The sequence below is a fragment of the Anabrus simplex genome, chromosome 4 (assembly GCF_040414725.1).
Source record: "Anabrus simplex isolate iqAnaSimp1 chromosome 4, ASM4041472v1, whole genome shotgun sequence".
NCBI lineage: Eukaryota > Metazoa > Arthropoda > Insecta > Orthoptera > Tettigoniidae > Anabrus > Anabrus simplex.
Genome location: NC_090268.1, coordinates 285,526,960 through 285,540,891, shown reverse-complemented (window position 1 = coordinate 285,540,891; position 13,932 = coordinate 285,526,960). Strand labels below are relative to the sequence as shown.

The following is a 13,932-nucleotide window of genomic DNA, read 5'->3' as shown; positions in this document are numbered from 1 at the left end:
CCATTGGCACCATTAGTCCCCTACTCTCGTAGTCTCATGGTTTAACATGAAATAACTCATTGAGGTACTTAGTGATGCTGGTATGAGAATGGACTAGGACCAGGACTGGGAAGGTTTTTAAATTTAATTTCATGTGGCTATTTCTAGCCGAGTGCAGCCCTTGTAAGGCAGACCCTCCGATGAGGGTGGGCGGCATCTGCCATGTGTAGGTAACTGCGTGTTATTGTGGTGGAGGATAGTGTTATGTGTGGTGTGTGAGTTGCATGGATGTTGGGGACAGCACAAACATCCAGCTCCCAGGGCATTGGAATTAACCAATGAAGCTTAAAATCCCCGACCCGACCGGGAATCGAACCCGGGACCCTCTGAACCGAAGGCCAGTACGCTGACCATTCAGCCAATGAGTCAGACGATTGGTGTTATCCATGGTCTTAATTAAAGTAAAGCTCCAGCATTTACCTGATGCAAAAATGGGAAACCACAGAAAATCAACTTCTGGGTTGCTAACCGAGGGATTCAAACCCACCATTTCCTGAAATCAAGCTTACAGCTAGACAAGCTGTACTGCATAGTTATGTATATGATCTAGACACTCGGCTCCCACCATATATGCACTTATAGTTTGCATCCCAATGACTTATAGTGGGATTTTCAATAAGAATAGTGCATAAGGGTCAGAGGAACATCTGGTCTTAAATCCCTGCCAAGGGATTAAATCCAGCTAAGGTACTAAGTTTATCACTGAAAAAAAAAAAAAGTATATAGGCAATTAGCTAGCCAAAGTAGTAAAGGCATATGTGATTCACATAGAAGTGCATGGGTTTGATTCCCCATCAATAAGTCAAGAAAATGAGAACTCTAGGCTACAATTTCTGGGAAGGTAAATGAGAGAGTTGGCCATGTAGTTAGGGGCACACAGTTGTGAGCTTGCATTCGGGAGATAATGAGTTTGAACTCCACTGTCGGCAATCCTGAAGATGGTTTTCTGTGGTTTCCAATTTTCACACCAGGCAAATGCTCAGGCTCTACCTTAATTAAAACCACGGCTGCTTCCTTCCCACTCCTAGCCCTTTCCTATCCCATTATTGCCATAAGACCTGTCTGTGTTAGTGCGATGTAAAGCAACTAGAAAGAAAAAAAAAAAGAAAGATATTCCCTCGAGACCTTGCAGCCAGACTCCTCTATCTCACCAAGTGCTGAAGGTGGAAGTCTTAACCTTCTGTTCATCTGTTATTCATGGCCTGGTACAGAGATGTGTTTGCACATCTGTAAGCATAGGGTTTAGAAACAATCATGGTACAGTATCATAAAGATTCATAGCCTGCTTCTTTTGAATTGGTTGAAAGATTTTTTTTCTTTGGGTGGAGGTGAGGAAATCTCAAATTATCTTCAATTTGCCTAGAAATGAAATAAAAGAAATTCATTTCATCTGTATATTGTTTTGATTCTATCACCCTCTACAGTCTTCCATAAAATTATATTTCAAATTTATATCTATATCTCAGATACTGGTAATTACAGACCTATAAATTATTTTTGTTTGGGTACATCAACCTGAAAACAATGGAACAGAAATAGGCTACTTTGCTCTTATGACTCTTTTGTAAGCCAGTCTCAAAATTTGTGTTGCCTATGTTGCTGAAGTATAGGCCTAATGATTTGTATGACCACATTCTGAAAGAAACTTAGGATTTATGTTAGTGTGGGTTAGGTACTTGTAGTTGTTATTTGACCCAACCCAGACAGGTCTCTGCTACTTTCCAAAATTATAGAGCAGACTAGGTCGGTGCAGAAGACTATGACCTTTCACCAGTTCACCTGAGTTGTATTTAGGTTATTAATGTGAAGTTCTCTTGTGACTAGAGCAGAGACAGGACATCTAATTTACATACCAGAATTGCTTCATAATGTTGTTTATGGAATTATGCAGGGTGAGTCAGCTAGGATTTTCATCAATGATTCAGCACTTCTCCTTAAATTAAAACCATGTGCCATCTTCAATTTTCATGACATTGTTGATGAAGATTTTATTGTTCATCATACTTTGTTTTTGTTTGTACAAAAAAAAAAAAAAAAAGACCTTTCATCTTCATACCAACCTCTTTTCTTTTTCACATTTTCGAAAAAAAATTGTACCATTTAAAAAAATCATCTTCAGTGTGTCTATTACATCCTTGCTACAGAAAGTTTCTCTTCCATTCTGTGGTGCCTTAACTTTCTCAGATGATGTTTCCTTCACCGTTCACTTTTATTTGTAATAGAAATCTCAACCTAACAATCTAGCTATGTTCCATTCTCGTACCAACAGCTTATCAAAACGCCTTGATAGTTAGCTACTGAGTCATCGTCGTACTGTCCATTGTACTGTCTGTACAGCTGATACCTATTTAGATTGATAATCAGTTAAATCACATAAAAGCAGAGATGCCCAGCTGTATGGCTAACTGGTCAGTATCTTGGCCTTTGGGCCTAAAGGTCCCAGGTTTGATTCCTGGCCAGGTATTAACATTTAATCATGAAATATTAATTCCTTCACTCAGGACTGGATATTTATGCTATTCTGAATATTCCTACAACTTGTCCACTGGCACACACAACATTATCTTGCACTACTCTAACAAGCAGTTTTATATTACACTGCAGATGCTACTCACCCTCATTGGAGGAGCTGTCTTACGAGGGCTGTACCAGGCAAATAAATAGCTGCCCTAATAATAATAATAATAATAATAATAATAATAATAATAATAATAATAATAATCTCACCACCTCCAGGTACAGTCATCCACACAACACCAAACTATACACAAGTTTATAAAATACAAGTTAAGATATTAAAAGATGAAACAAAATATTTAAACATGGTATCACATGAAACATATTGTAAGAATTACCTTGGAAATCACCTGTGTAGGCCTATATTTCTATTTATTTTTATATTCTTACATGTATTCTAGGAATTTGAAGGTGCCTACTTGTAGATGAAAACTTTGTTTTTAAATGTTGTGTGGCCGCTAGAGAGGCCTGGTGCGATTCTTTCAGTTAACACTCATGAGAGATCTGCCCATATGTGAGGATGGGAACCTACCTATGACAATGAAATCTGATGTTGAAAAAGGGCACAAATACCCAGTCCTTGAGCCAGAGGAAATACCTAATGAAGGTGAAAATCCCTATCCCAGCCAAGAATCAAACCCAGGACCTCTTAGACCTAATCTCAACATGCTAATCAGGTAGCCACAGAGCCGGACATGAAGTACTGTACATTGTTCTGAATTTAATATAAAATTAATATACATTGTGTTCAACTGGTTGAAACTCTTATTCCCATTATTACTATGAATAAGATGGCCCAAAATAGCGATTTCTAATGAACTAGATAAACCTACTTCATCAAAGACCAATGTGGGAAGTGTAGGATAAGAAGAAACCTGGATAAGTAAAAGAAAAGGGACAAAGATAAATATGTTTGTAGGTGGTAAAAGTATACGAACTTGGGATAAACACAGAAGGAGAAAAGGAGGCCAGTCCCTTTGACATGCACTGCATGTAAGCTTTGGGAAAGCATTCTTTAAGACATGTTTGCAAAATTAATAACTGGTTTAATAGAAGGCAGTTTGGGTTTAGGAAGGGTTATTTCACTGAAGCTCAACTTGTAGGATTTCAGCAAGATAAGCAGATATCCTGAATTCAGGAGGTCAATTGAACTGTATCACGATTGACGTATCTAAGGGTAGATCATGGGAGAGTACCGGTAGCTGGCAAAAATGGGTGCAATTGGACTTGACAAAAGAGTGAATGAGTGGGTGGCTATGTTTCTAGAAAATAGAACTCAGAGAATTAGAGTAGGTGAAGCTTTATCTGTCCCTGTAATAATTAAAAGGGGAATTCCTTAAGGCAGTATTACTGGTACTTTGTTTTCTAATACCATATATATCAATGATATGTGTAAAGAAGTGGAATCAGAGATAAGGCTTTTTGCAGATGATGTTATTCTGTACAGAGTAATAAATTAAACTTACAAGATTGTGAGCAACTGTAAAATGACTTCTATAATGTTGTGAGATGGACAGTAGGCAATGGTATGATGATAAACGGGGTTAAAAGTCAGGTTGTGAGTTTCACAAATAGGAAAAGTCCTCTCAGTTTTAATTACTGCATTGATGGGGTGAAGGTTCCTTTTAGGGATCATTGTAAGTACCTAGGTCTTAATATAAGGAAAGATCTTCATCATAAACATGATTGTAAATAAAGGGTACAAATCTCTGCACATGGTTGTGAGGGTATTTAGGGGTAGTAGTAAGGATGTAAAGGAAAGGGCATATAAGTCTCTGGTAAGACCCCAACTAGAGTATGGTTCCAGTGTATGGGACCCTCACTAGGATTACTTGATTCAAGAACTGGAAAAAATCCAAAGAAAAGCAGCTCGATTTGTTCTGGGTGATTTCTGAAAAAAGAGTAGCATTACAAAAATGTTGCAAAGTTTGGACTGGGAAGACTTGGTAGAAAGGAGACGAGCTGTGTGACTAAGTGGTATGCACTAGCCATGCGTCTTGGTGGGTGTGCTATTTACCAACTGATGAGCCCAATTTAGCACACTGGGGCAAAACACTGGCAACCAGGATTGAGTTAGCTAGAAAATTTATAATGTCCAATAACAGACCAATTATGTTGGTATTCAATCAATCAATCAATCAATCAATCAATCAATCAATCAATCAATCAATCAATCAATCAATCAATCAATCAATAAATAAATACTGATCTGCATTTAGGGCAGTCGCCCAGGTGGCAGATTCCCTGTCTGTTGTTTTCCTAGCCTTTTCCTAAATGATTTCAAAGAAATTAGAAATTTATTGAACGTCTCCCTTGGTAAGTTATTCCAATCCCTAACTCCCCTTCCTATAAAAGTGATATGTTCCGAGCTGTCAGTGGAGAGATGGCATGGAATGACATCAGCAAACGAATAAGTTTGAGTGGTGTCTTTAAAAGTAGGAAAGATCACAATATGAAGATAAAGTTGGAATTCAAGAGGACAAATTGGGGCAAATATTCATTTATATATTCATATATATTTCATGCATAATATTTAATGAATATTGTAAGGCAATACTTCACGGAATATTGGCAGTAGAGAGGTAATAACTGACATACATGATTGGCATGACATGGGGTTTTATTGATACCAAAATAAAGTGCACAAAATGAACAACAGATGGTGCTGGACAGCAACATATCAGGTACAAATGGCCACACATGCTTGACATGACATAGGGTTTTATTGAGACCAACAACAAGTGCACAAATAGGCTGAACAGCAACACATCAGTGATGCTGCATGAGATCTGCGTTTGGTATAAAAGGAGCCACTGTGAGAGAGGCGCGTGGACGGCAGATGCAGAGTGGATCTCGGCCTACAAGTGACCACGGCTGGTCCATGGTCCAACAACTCTGCACTCCGACCGGTCAACCGAGCAGAGGAGGGGTGGCCACGCCTCCACCGTGGCTCTGCACCTCTGTATTCAGCAAACGAAGAGGGGCTGGTCCCCACCATCAACTGTCCTGAGAATGGTTTTCCGTTCTCCTGCACTAAAGCGAATGCCGGGACAGTTCCTAGTATCGGCCACGGCCCCATCACCTTCTCTGCACATTTCCTTTTCCAATACAAATCTCCTGGCTTGGGAGACAACGTCACCATCTAAAAGGACCGCCCCCCCCCCCCCCCCTTCAGGGAAGGAATGAAAACATTTAGTGGTGGTGGTGGTGGTGGTGGCGGTGTGTTGACATTACCAGAAAAGGCACTGTTAATGAAGCTTTAGCAGTAGTGACATTTGGGAATTAGGTCAGGAGGGCAAAATAATGTACAGTCAACAAAAGGTACCCAGCTTTGTGGGATATAGCAGAGGGAAGAGGGGGTGGTTATACATCAAAACTGAAAAAATATACCTACAAAATGGAAAGCTTTTGATGCTCTCTGAACAAATTTCTACAGAGAGGTAAAGGGTAACAGTTTACCAACTTTATTGCAGTATTAATAATGTTTTGAGATTTTGATTCAATACTATACAACAAAACTTTCACCTTCACTTTCATTACACATGTATTACATCTAAACAAAAGTACGGTGAGGTTATACAATTAAAAATCATTTAGTATTTGACTACATTTAAAGAAACTAACAGGCACTAAAGAAGCTACTTGACTGACGAATGCACACGGCAAGCAGGTGAATCATATCTCATTGTCCATGATCATGGTAAAAAATATACCCTTCTACCCTTCCGTAGAGCACATGCAAAGTGTCCACTACCTGATGTGGTGCTATACAAATCGTTTTAACCGTGACCAACAATATTTTATGCGTATTTCCGCTAGGAATTTGGTTAATAATTAAAGGAAAATAAGGAAATAATTAGCTGATAAGAGAATACGGCTTGTACAAATTGCTTGTTTTAATAATTCCTAGTTTCAGCTGGCTAAAATGCAATGAAAATGTAATATTTTCTCCACAAAGTGATGGGTGATGACAGCCCCTCCCCGCCACCCGACTTAATCATCGCTACTGAGCTTTAGTGTACCTTATTTTGGTGTAAATAAAACCCCATGTCATGCCATTTAGTCTCTCAGTTATTACCTCCCTTCTCCAATATTCCATGAAGTATTGCTTTGTCGCATGTTAATAACTTTTGGGTCCCCTGAATATATAGCCTAATGTCACTCTGCATAGAAACGATCAGGGCGGTTTTGTAGAATCAGACGATTTTTTCTTTCTTTTTTGTTTGTTAAATTTGTACTTTGAGGAAGTGCAGCTTGGTAGCACCTTAGCAGCAGTTTTTGTACTGAATGTAACACAACACAGCAGTAAACAATGCTTGTCCTTGCTATCTCTCACAACACCGCAAGACGCTCCTTACAAAAGACCTGAACCAAATTATTGCAACATAATTACAGCATTGAAAATTGTACCAAAATATCATATTTCAGTTAGAAATCAGTTGATGTGCAATGCATCTGAGATCGTATTATGTACAAATTTTGCTGAATATTTAACTCTTATCACACTTTTCATGGATAACAATGTAAGTTAAAATGTTAATAAGAAATTGGTGTAGTACGGTACATAGCAATCAGTCAACTCAGTTTCAAACAAGCTCTCTCTGCACGCGTTAATAATAAATTAGGCTTATCAGTTGCACGGTTTGGAATTTTGTTCCTTTTTTTTTTGTCACTGAATAAATTATTATAACCAAGACTTCAGTATCAGTTACAGAGTATAATTCTATAGTTACTGAAAAATGAAACCATTTAAAGTTAAGATCGAACATCAAAGTAGTGCATGGTTGACATTTCAGCAGCTCAGCTGTCAAACCATGGAGACAGTCAAATAAAATCTATGAAATATTACTTTTTAATAATCTTAATGAATAATCCCTTTGTTTATGTAACTTGACAATGTATTGCATTACTTCTATCTGCTGTAATTAAATTTATATTAGTTATTCATAGGGTTTGCATTTTATTTAAGGGGGCATGAGTATTTATTTTGGAAGTCAGGCCCCTATTGCATACGTTATGCCCCTGAACCAGGATATTCTTCTCCGACCAACAATTCTCTTTTCTGGTATTTTTCCTTGAAGAATATGCTGTAGGGGATTGTATCTGCTGTCATTCGCCATGATATGTCCAAGTTAATGAATTTATCTATGAACGTGACCCATTTTCCTGCCCATCTCCTGCTCAAGAAGGATTTTGATTCATCTGTATTTGAGCTGCCTGCTAGAGAAGTCTACATAGTAGTCCTAGAGGGAAAGTAACCAACAAGTAGAACTGTTCTTATAAGTTATTGTATGGTACTAGAACAAGTTCAGCAAAAACTTAATGACTTAACAATCAGGTTACAATCTAAAAGATGAAATGGCATTTGTAGTAATAAAATAAAGGTATTTGCACAATAAAAGAGAACTATGGTATCTGAAGAATCTTGTAGTAGGTATGTGGATAGGTCAACATAAATAATAATTTTAAAAGAATGGAGAAAGAAAGAAATGCAAGCTGAGAAATGGACTTCTAGTTCTTGTTTCATTGGTGTTTCAAAACTTCTGTAGATGTTACTGAATATCTTACCTACTTTCTTAATTCAGAGGATTGAAGTTTTAAAATTAATCCATCTGGAAATAGCACATTTAGAAAACTAGTTTGTTTACCACATAGTTAATAATTTCTAGTTCATTTGTTTTTATACTATATCATATATCTTCATTATAGACTGGTATGACTTTAGGTGTTTAGTCTGCAAGCCTCTGTGAATTAGCTAAGCACCTCCACAATCCCCTATCCACAACTAGCTCTGTGGCTTCATTTAGGGCATGTCTCTTGCCTCATACATACATACATACATACATGCATACATGCATACATGCATACATACATACATACATACATGCATGCATGCATACATGCATACATGCATGCATACATACATACATACATACATACATCTTCATTATAGACTATTATGCTTTTCAGCCTCTGTGCATTAACGTAGCACCTTCACAATCCTTCAGTTTCAATTCAGTCAGCGAGGTGAAAGGACGTAAAGTGCTGAGTGAGTGACAAGAGTACGAAAACAAGTGCATTAACCGAACATGGGAGTTCCAATTAAGCAGTACTATAGGCAGGTGGCAGTGGTGCAGGTTGAAAGTGAAATTCATACAAACAGTCAACAATTCCAGCAATATTATGCAAAAGGTTCTAATATAAGTTGTGATGGTATCATTGATGACTGGTGGTATTTGGTTAAACCTGGGCCCCAGACTGTCTTGAGAGGATATTGAGAAGCTTAAGGAGGTTATGAAAGAAGTATGTCAAGTAGATAAGACTAGGGAAATATTAATAAACCAAAATAAGGAATGCAAATAGTGAAAGACATACTTAAAAACAGAACTGGGTGACATCAAGGAGAGCCTATTGCAGAATAAGCTGGAATTGAATGAAATTAAGAATAAAGTCCTGAATTTAGAAGAAAGGATAAGGAAGCTTGAGCAAAAGGAACAGACGCGAGAGATTGAAGATAGGAGGAGAAATAAAATATAATCATCTATGGACTGGTAGATTCAGATAAAGCCGGGCTGAGTGGCTCCAATGGTTGAGGTGCTGGCCTTCTGACCCCCAAATTCACAGGTTCGATTCTGGCTCAGTACGGTGGTATTTGAAGGTGCTCAAGTACGTCAGCCTCGTGTCAGTAAATTTACTGAAACGTAAAAGAACTCCTGTGAGACTAATTCTGGCACCTCGGTGTCTCTGAGAACTGTAAAAAAAGTATATAGTGGGACGTAAAGCCAATAGCATTATTATTAGATTCAGATAAAAAGAATTTTAATGATAAATTGGATAAAGTAATTTCCTTAACCAGGGAGAAACTGAAAGTTGCATGTAATGAGTGACATTGATAGTGCCTTCAAAATAGGGGAAATGTGGGGAGAAGACCAGTTAAAGTATGTATGGCGTCAAGTTTGAAGGCCTAGGAAATTTTGGATAGCGCAAAGAACTTGGAAGAATTAAAAATATGGATTAAGGAAGAACTTGATTAAGAAGAAATGGAAAATATGAAAACACTACATTTTCATTTAGGAACAGCACGCAATTCAGGATTAAAAGCATATATCTACAGAAACAGACTCATGGTAGTAAGTGATTCGTTGAGTAGCCAGTGGACTGGTAATCAGCTATGGGTGATGGAGCAACATCCTGATGTGTCGGAAGGGCAGTGGCACTGCGGCTGAACACAGCAAAGCTGAGTCAGCGGCATTGTGTGTGTGTTGTTGAACACAGTAGAACTAGAGCCCATGGTGATTCAGTGATGAATTTGTGACATCGTCACTTAAGACAAGCAGCACAGGAAGAAGAAATGGTTTCCAGGAGGGAAGCCAGCTCAGGAAAAAGGAAAGGAAGATAAAATGTAAGCCATTAATTAAGATGGTAATTAGTCTTTGTTTTGGTGTTCAGGATGTACTGTAGTTAACTGTTGTTAGTAAAATGTTTTGTATTCTTTTACTTTGAATTTCAAGTTTATGTCTCAGTCATCAAACAGTGCAAAACTGATATTTTCTACACTCATCACTTGGGGGGTTTAACTACGCAACCTCATCTTTCATTCACAGTTCGCTCAATCTTATCATAAATGACGTTTCTGCGCAAGTTAAATGATAACATGTAAATAATTACGCTTACAAATATTGTCTTGGATGAAGTTGGATGAAGGCCTTTCAAACTAGCGTAGTCGTTCCCAACTTAGCCACTTAAACTCAATTTATGTCCACATTAGTTCAGTCTTATTACTACACAGAATATTTAAGAATATGAAAGAGTCCTTTGGGGAAGAGGAAACATTTGATAATTATTCAAATGGGCAATGTTGTATGATGTCTCTTTTGATTCTTCTATATAAGTAAGAAAACTTTTTGGGATATGCTGCTCAATCCCTGACAAGCATAAAGTAAGAATCTCTCCTCTCTGCTACTTCAGGTATTGTAAAACATAATTTTTCTAAGATTTCAAACATGCGCCACCCAATAGACCACAAGCAAGCAAACTGATTTTAAGTAGTTTACTTTTATATTAATTTTAAACAATGGACTCCAGGTAATAAGATGAGAATAAGTAAGCCAATTTTGAAATTGTGCAGTGATTGACTACAAGTAAATGTCTTTTTATTGTATCTATTCTGGCTTTTTGCTGCAATAAACCTTCATTCAGTAAGTAAGCCAACTGATTTTAATCATAGATATTTATTATAAAAATCAACTCATCTAAATCATTGCACCCTGCTTCTAACACAGGAGTGGTATCTGAATATTTATTCCAATCAAGTCCTTCAGGACAGTTGTTACAATGCCTATCATGAACACCTTTAACAACCCAAACCATGTGCAGAAGTTCTCCAAGAAATATGGAATGGTCTATCTGGTACCAATAATAATAATAATAATAATAATAATAATAATAATAATAATAATAATAATAATAATAATAATAATAATAATAATAATAATAATAATAATAATAATAATAATAATAATAATAATAATAATAATAATAATAATAATAATAATAATAATAATAATAATAATAATAATAATAATAATAATAATAATAATAATATCTAATTTTGTAATGGTTTTCAGATGGTATTTCTCTTTATAATACTTTATCATTGGCTCATATTTGAGTCTCTTCTCTTAATCTGCTTCTTTAGGTTCGTTCTCATGAGTTTCATACCTGATAATAGGGTCTATGATGTACAATATCCTTGAGATGAGTTAGGTTTAAAGACGATGATATTGTTACGTGGTAATGCAACTGTCAGTTATTTTGAAGTCTCCTCTGGTATTTCCTGGAAGAGATGAGTGAGTCAGGCTAGGAAGCTACTGACTGGCCTTCAAACACATGGTGATCTTGCCTTCTATTATCCATTTCGTCTGGTATCTCCATGATTTTTCTGAAAGACAATACTGTACTAGAACCCTGGCTGCACCCTGAAGATACTAGAACATCATTACCGGGTTTATAAAAGTGGGCTTCCCTTGAACAGGAATAGTTGACGTTGTTGGTGTTGAGTAGTGTTGTCTTGTCTTGTCTTGTCGAGTGTTGTGTTGAGTACTGGAGTTCATCGTGTGGAGCAGTCATGTGAGCTAATTGTGTGAGTTATTGATCTTATCTACAGTCATGTGTTGTAATTTAAAACTACGGACGTCTATTTCGAACCTAGCTGTATGAAGCTCCTATATTAAGTGACAAGTGCCAGGCTGAGTAGCTCAGACGGTTGAGGCGATGGCTTTCTGACCCCAACTTAGCAGGTTCGATCCTGGCTCAGTCCGGTGGTATTTGAAGGTGCTCATGTCGGTAGATTTACTGGCACATAAAAGAACTCCTTTAGGATTAAATTCTGGCACCTCAGCATCACTGAAAACAGTAAAAAAAAAGTCATTTGTGGGACATACCAATAACATTGTTAATGTTAATGTTGATGGAGGTCAAGATTACGGAACGATCGCTTGTTGCAGTTAAAGACTGCCAGCTGAACATCCACTGTGAAGACAACAGACTTTTGTAAATAGCCAGTACTATGTAAAGGGTGCTAAGTAAAGTGTTGTCATTCATTGTGAAGTATAATCATTATGCATATTTGTGTATGTGTGAGCAGATTAGAGCACATGTAGGATGCAACAGTTGCGTAGAAATGAAAAGGTTAGCACAGGATGATAGGGTGGCATGGAGCGCTGCATCAAACCAGTCTATGGACTGATGACCCAAACACACATTTGTGTGTGCTAATTGGATCATCCTTGTTTAAATTTGTTCAATAAAACAGTCGGTATTTTATTCATAACTATCAATCCATATATTGTAATCCTCATTGGAGAGACCCTGTACCACCTCAAAGGTACTGTAGTGTATCCTTTCTCCTTCAAGACATTAGCAGTTGTTGACCTGTGTCTGTGTTGATGAGAGTTGTGTAGTAGTTCACCATGGGGACAGGCTCCCAGGCCATCAGAAAGAGATTCAAACACTCTATGGCAATAATGAAAGAGGTTGTCACCCCAGGATCTGCCTGGCATGGTCCTTACAGTTGACACATTCCTGGTAATCTTAATGCCTTTTTCTGCAGATTAGACCTTTGTGTTCTTGGACCCTTTTATATGATGGAGTGCATTGTTTGTAGAGAAGCACTCCTTATCCTTTAAGTTCTTTCTTATTTCATTTATTAAAAAAAACAAGAGTTTCAGTACTGTATATACAGTATTTAAAATTCATGAGCTCAATCTCTAATTCATGATGGTGACAGCTTTGTAACATGGACCTCTGGAGTCTAGTCTTGAAATATATATTAGTGCCTATTTTTGATATAACTATTATAATATTTTATTTTTTGTCAAATATAAGGGTTACCTACTCTCACCAGTTTTCATTTATGCAGCTGATGCATGAAATCACCTCTGTATGTAATGTAGTGACAGTCACTTAACAGGCTCTTAGGCTGTGGATTTCAATATCTAAACCTATATACCTATTGTTCTTGAAATTATAAAGCCAATGAACCATTGACTGGAGCAAATAGTCTCATATTTAAAAGCAATCTTCTAGCCATACCTCTAAACCACTTTCATGGATTCTTTTTCAGCTCTGTACTGGTGGCTCTGTGACTGATCTAGTGCAAGGTCTGAAACGCAGGAATGAGAAACTCACTGATCATCAGATAGCTTATATTCTGCGGGAAACAGTTGAGGTAAGAAGCAAGAAATTCATAATCTATATTTATAAAGTAATAATTAATATAACAATGTAGATGATAAGCAGTGTACCTTCAGGAGGAAATAAGGAGTCATTCTTTAACCCTAGATTACAAAACCTACTTTAATAGTACATAAACACAAAACCTTGTAATATTTATGACTGCATTTTCCATTTATATTTTGCAGCATACATATCACTACATTAAAAATTATTACACACAGCAGCTTTTCCTTCAATCAGGAGTAATCTATCCATTGATTGTCATTGTATTATTTGCAATTGGCCATCTTCTGACACTAATGGCAACATGACATCATTCACCTCTTCATAGTATAGCGTGTTAGCCCTCTTCATGCCGCTAGGTCCTCCTTATGCTTGTGAAGGTCCAAAGGTCCACGAAAACATCGTACATAACTGTTTCATTCATTGGAAGCAATTTGCACAGTGCTCTTTGCAGTACACATCCAAACATTGACTGCAATGTGACATTGTAATTCGCTTCTTTTTAAAAGGACATATGTGGCAAATTGTCCTCTTCGTGTTGCTGGACAACCTATATTCAACATGCCATAGAACATGCAAAGAGGCCAGCATCTGGTTTTATGACAACAGTTGTGGTTGTGACATATTTGGTGCAAT

The 13,932-nt window shown here is 37.2% G+C and overlaps 1 protein-coding gene across 6 annotated transcripts in view; it reads left to right on the top strand.

Annotated features, from left to right (window-relative positions):
- The window catches only part of LOC136871886 (myosin-IIIb), a 320,961-nt gene that overhangs the window by 156,292 nt on the left and 150,737 nt on the right, over positions 1-13,932 (top strand). For all 6 annotated transcript variants that reach the window (XM_067145555.2, XM_067145558.2, XM_067145554.2 and 3 more), the window contains exon 4: positions 13,181-13,285. In XM_067145555.2, coding sequence (XP_067001656.2) covers positions 13,181-13,285 — 105 coding nt within the window. The remainder of the gene's footprint in view (positions 1-13,180; positions 13,286-13,932) is intronic.